The sequence below is a fragment of the Chiloscyllium plagiosum genome, unplaced genomic scaffold, assembly GCF_037043375.1.
Source record: "Chiloscyllium plagiosum isolate Xiang-an unplaced genomic scaffold, Cpla_swu_hap1 HiC_scaffold_38, whole genome shotgun sequence".
In the NCBI taxonomy this organism is placed as follows: domain Eukaryota; kingdom Metazoa; phylum Chordata; class Chondrichthyes; order Orectolobiformes; family Hemiscylliidae; genus Chiloscyllium; species Chiloscyllium plagiosum.
In genome coordinates this window covers 58,846,521-58,852,520 of record NW_028270176.1, presented here as the reverse complement: position 1 = coordinate 58,852,520, position 6,000 = coordinate 58,846,521, and the positions used below count along the sequence as shown (strand labels likewise).

Genomic DNA, 6,000 nt, shown 5'->3' with positions numbered 1-6,000 from the left:
ACCCCACTCTCTGTGCCCCTCTCTCTGTCGCACTCTCTATCTCCCCCCTTTTCTGTCCCCCCTCTCTCTGTCCCCCTCTCTCTGTCCCCCCTCTCTCTGACCCCTCTCTCATTATGTCCTCCCCTATTTCTCTCTCTCCCTCCCTCACCTTATCTCTCCCTTCCCTCTCTCTCTCCCTCTGTCTCGCCCTGCTCCTTCGCTCTCTCTCCATCTTCTCTCACTCTCGATCCACCTCCCTCGGTGTCTCTCTCTCTCTCCCCACCTCCCTCCGTTTCTCTCTGACTCAATCTCTCTCCCTCCTGTCCTACCCTTCCTCTCTCTCTGACACACTCTGTCTCCCTGGTCCTTCCCTCTCCCTCTGACCTAGAGACTGTGTGTTTGTGGTGAAGCTGCGTGTGGGGGGTGGGGGTGAGATGATTGAGAGATGTGGGAAGTGGGGAAATTGGGGTAGAGACGGAATTGCGGGAGGGAGACAGAGACGGCAGGAGAGAGAGAGAGAGTGAGGGTGAGAGGGAGAGAGAAGAATGGAGGCAGGTGGAGAAACTCATGTTGGGGTGTGAGAGAGAGAGGGGGAATGAGGCAGAAAGAATAGTGGAGACAGGTGGAGAAACCGGGGTTGGGGGGGTTGTCTGAGAGGGGACCAGAGAGAGTGAAAGGGAGAGGAGTTGAGAGAGACACAGTGTGCAGAAAGAGAGAGAGGGAGAGAATTGAGGAGGAAGAGTGGGGGAGAGGAAATGGTGAGGCCAGGTTGGAGGGGGAGGGGTGCAGAGGGAGTTAAACCCAGCTCCTGAGCTCAGGGCGCGGTGCCCTCCCCTTCCCTGAGGACCAGGACTTGGAGCTGAGTCTGTCTCTCACCAGCTCAGCTTCTCCAACACAAAGACACACAACAACATCGGTCACTCTGCTGCTCGGCACGCTTTAATCAACATTTTTATTGGTTTCAAATGGAAATGATGGATACAGTCAGTGGGATGGTACCTTTTCTCACTGGCCCCTGAGTTGTGAGAAACATTGAAATGTTTCCCTGTAACCCCCTGTGGGATAAGGATGGACAAACCAATGCTACCCTCAGTCTGTTACCATAGCGACAGGCTGCTCCATCGCTGGAACACTGAACTGAAATGAGAAACTCCCGGATGGATTGATTAATGAGGGAATTTGATGGATGGATGGATTTGAGTGAAGGGATATTTCAGCACATTCTTCAGCTGCTGCCTGAACTTAGTCTGGGTCACGGCATAAATCGCGGTGTTTGTGCAGCAACTGAGGAGCTGCAGCATGAAGCCCAATTCCCGCATAAAGCCATCGAGATACACAGACCCATACCCAATATGCCACATCCGGTACAATATAGAAAACAACATTAACGTTGACCATAACAGAATGAAATTGGCTGAGACCACAAACAGTAAAATGACGGATTTTTTTCGGTTTCTCATTTCAGTGTCAGACTGAGCGTCCCCATTGGTGTGAGCGCGGAGTCTCCTGCGGGCTCTGCTGGTCACTACAATGTGTCTGACGGTGAGAACATTGAGCAGCAGAATCAGGAGAAATGGGACACCCGGGGTTAGAATGTGGTGGAGGAACTCGATTATGACCCAGACACTGGAGTAATAAACAGCGACTGTTACATCACAAAACCAGGGGTCGTTCACCAGCCAATACCGAGCCGTGAGCATAAAATACCAGGAAATGTCCTTTAAACAGCTCAGCACAGTCACTGCTCCCAGAACCACAGCCGCCGTCTTCTCACTGCAATATTTACTTTTCAGCTTCTGGCAACAAATGGCCACAAACCGATCAAAGGTGAAAGTGACGGTGAACCAGACAGAGCAGTCAGTGGCTGCATAAAGCAGGACGGCGTGGATATTACACACGGGGACGGAGTACAGGAAATAAAACTGTTCCTGATAAACAATGGGAATGTGTCTCAGGATCAGGCCGAGGATAATGACCAGGAGATCCGCCGCTGCCATGGCCCCCAGGTAACGTCTGACACATGGAGACAATCCACAATCTTTATAAAGCAGGACGTAGATGGTCACTACGTTAACTGTGCGGAAGGAAAATAAACCCATTATCCATCAGCCTGGAGGCAAAGGGACCCGTTTGATCGGGGACCCAGTGAGATTTCCAAATGTGTCCCTGTATTCAGGGATTTATTAAAATTATTGGAGCTGGAATAACAAATGGGAAGGTCGGAATTACTGACAAAAATATGACATTAAACCACAAGAAACCCTGCCTCCCCAAACACACCGAGACACATCCATAAGGACAGATGGTTTCTAGAACATTCCCACACACTCGAACATTCGAGAGCAGACACAGGTCACTCCTTCCCAGTTCCTAATACGGAGGGTGGGAACGTTGCTGTCCTGAAGGATTCTTGCCCAGTTTCCTGAAGACAAACGGAGTTTGGGAATTCCTGTGTTTTGGTCTAAATTGTGGTCGATCCTGTGTCGTGGAGAAATGTAAACGCAGGGAAAACTTATTCCCCCCTTTAACCGCCTGAGGGGCCTTCGGAACAGTGTCTCCTTCTCCCTGGAACGGGATCTCTTCCCTCGGGATCTTATCGTTTGTTCAATTCACTGACGTCCGGCCGTTCACAAACAACGTCAGGGACAGAACGTTCCGGGGAATGGCAGTTATAGAATGTTGGGGACAGAACGTTCCGGGGAATGTCAGTTATAGAATGTTGGGGACAGAACGCTCCGGGGAATGTCAGTTACAGAATGTCGGGGACAGAACGTTCCGGGGAATGGCAGTTATGGAATGTCGGGGACAGAACATGCCGGGGAACTCTTTGACCTGTCCATCACCTTTCCCCCTACCCACCCCACCAACATGATGCACTGTGCATGGGCACACTGTACCATTAATGGGGTGAGAGACAGAGGGTCCAATCACAGGAATGGGCATTAAAGGCATTGCCAGATCAGCTTAAAGGGTTAGATATACCACATTCTCAATCCAACGCACAGAACCAGTCCAGAAACTATCGACCCAGAGGAGATAGCTGTTCATCGTGGAACACTGTGTCGACCAGGCCAGTGTACTGCTCAGTACAACCCAGCAATCTGTCCAGATTCATCCATTACACTGGTCAATGCAATCCAGCGATCTGTCCAGAGTGGAGTACTGCAGACTACAGCAGTGCATTGATCTATAAACCCGGACTAGATATCTGTCCAGCACTGGGAGCTGTGCTGACCACAATAGGGCACTCATGTGTGAACCTGAAACAAATATCCATCCAGCATGGGGAGCTGCACAGACCACATCATTGCATTATCTATAAACCTCAACCAGAATGACTGACCAGCACAGTGATCTGTGCAGTGATCACCCGTGAATTAATCTGCATCCCAGGAGCAGTTACCCTCCAAGTGAGTAGGACTGTGTACACCATCCCAGTTCATTGATCTGTGACCCAGAAGCAGTTACCCTCCCAGCATGTAGGATGTTGTACTCAACCCCAGTGCATTGATCTGTAAACCAGGACCAGTTACCCTTGCAGCATGTATGACTGTGTACCTTACCCCAGTGCATTGATCTGTAACCCAGGAGCAGTTACCCTCGCAGCATGTAGGACTGTGTACACCACTCGAGTGCATTGATCTGCAACCCAGGAGCACTTACACTCCCAGCATGTAAGACTGTGTACATCACCCAGTGCATTGATCTGAAACCCAGGAGCAGTTACCCTCCCAGCATGTAGGACTATGTACACCATCCCAGTGCATTGATCTATAACCCAGGAGCAGTTACCCTCCCAGCATGTAGGACTGTGTACACCATCCCAGTGCATTGATCTGTAAACCAGGAGCAGTTACCCTCCCAGCATGTAGGACAGTGTACACCACCCCAGTGCAGTGATCTGCAACCCAGGAGCAGTTACCCTCCCAGCATGTAGGACTGTGTACACCATCCCAGTGCATTGATCTATAACCCAGGAGCAGTTACCCTCCCAGCATGTAGGACTGTGTACACCACCCCAGTGCATTGCTCAGTAACACTGTGTTAGATCACTGCCCAGTGTGGGGAAACTTGCAGCCCGGGCTGGAAGTGACAGGATGTGCAGCTCCTATCCATTTACAGCTCCATCTCTCCATTGTTGCCCTGACAAGGGGGTGTTCTGGGTGTGAACATCACTGCCAGAGAGAGATGGCGGGGGAATCAGTTTAAATCTCACCACATGGGAGGGGTTTGGGAAATAGACAGAGAGGGGGAGACTGAGAGACAGTGTTATGGAAGGTTGTGTTCCCAGGTTTCAGAATGCTGAAAAGTAGACACTTCGATAACATCCTGTAACAGGAGCCTGTCTTCCTAGGAAAGATGGGTAAAAGTGATATTGGTGTGAGGTCAGATGATGGGGAGTTTTGGATGAGCATTTGTTCTACAACTTTGTAAATGGAGTCCTTCATGGCTGGAGGTAAACACCAGCACCAGATGCCCCTGGATATTCCGTGATCCCTGACACTGATGTCATCTTTAAAAGCCCAATGGGCAACGATTGAGCTTTCTCTGTTTGGAGCTACCCTGCACAGTTTACCCCGAGCATGGCAGATTACACCACAGTTTGTCAACAATTACACCACGGTTTGTCAACAGTGGCACGGAGGTCCTGGTGGATGGGCTAGTACAGAGGGGGACCATTCTCTTCCCAGAGGCAGCGACACCACCAGACCCACCGAGCATGGTCTGAGCTCACCACCCAGCTCAGTGCAGTATCTGCAGTATGAAGAAATGTCCAGCAATACAGGACAAGCATCTTTAACCTTCCCAGCTCTGTCAGGATAAGGGTCACCGTATTCTCTTTGCTCCCTCACAGTCACTGTAAATCTGTTACAGCACCGACCCCCGAACAAGGCTCATGGTCCACCACTCTCACTGCCGCATGCTGCACCTTCTCTCTCTGTCTCTGTCTTTCTGTCTCTCTGTCTCTCTCTCTCCCTCTCTCTCCCCCTCCCTCCACTTCACCCCCACACTAATAACACTGCATGGATACAACACTGTGGACTGACTCCCTCCGGACACTTCACCATGACTCCCTCCCCACCTACACTAACACTAACAGCAGGACACCCACTCCCACCCTCACTCCCTCCCCCCACTTCTCCCATTTCAGGAGAAACAGCCTGGAATAGGACAGGAAGGGCCTATCCGGGTGGTGGGGTGCCCGATATCCATTACCTCACCCGCTCCCTTCGCCATGTGTGGAGGACCCTGGTATGAGCCGGAGAGGACCAGTACACCTCGTGTGGAGATTCTGAAACATCCACGTTCCACCGACTGAGTAAGGAGCAATGTTCAGTGAAGGGCAATTCTCACTTTAAACCCACTGGCAGCTCCGTTTCCCCCCCGGCACAACTTAGAAGCCGTGGCCCTGATGCCATCTCCCTTTTGTGTCGAGCTGGTACAAATGGAATCCCCACGGTCTCGGTGGGCAGGAGGGTGGGCTCACATCACATCGTCACCACCACCTCCCAGGAAGGGAGCACGGAGGCTCCATCCTACACCTCCCCCTGTAAACAGCTCAGATACTGAAACTAATCTGTGATAGTTCCTGCCCTCCCCACTTGTCCTGACATCTTCAACAATCTGTGCTCATATACACGCAGCGCTCTCTGTTCCTGCAGCCCCCTTATAATGTCACAGCCTGGTTTAAACTGCCGTTCATTGTCTTTCCTACCAAAGTGTATGATCTCACACTGCTCTGCACTGATCCCCATCTGCCATAATCCCGAACACTATATCAACGTGTGATTGTCCTGTTAGAGTTCCACACTCTCCTCCATAGACTTCAGACTTCTTCCAAGTTTGGTGCCATCTCCAAACATTGAGATTGTTATAGCGTCACAGTCCCCATGAAACAACTGAAATCCTGCCCCACATACACGAGTGTGAGCAAGTGAAATACTGATATATTCCGATGGACAAAGTAGAATAATGACATGCTGTCAATGGAGCAACAAAAGTCCTGACACACACCAGACG

General features: G+C 50.9%; 1 protein-coding gene across 1 annotated transcript in view; it reads right to left on the bottom strand.

Moving 5' to 3' along the window:
- Positions 1-924: 924 nt before the first annotated feature.
- The window catches only part of LOC148139532 (putative G protein-coupled receptor 139), an 82,261-nt gene continuing 77,185 nt past the window's right edge, over positions 925-6,000 (bottom strand). The window contains exon 2 of the mRNA XM_087980963.1: positions 925-2,053. Coding sequence (XP_087837089.1) covers positions 1,146-2,053 — 908 coding nt within the window. The 3' untranslated portion in view covers positions 925-1,145. The remainder of the gene's footprint in view (positions 2,054-6,000) is intronic.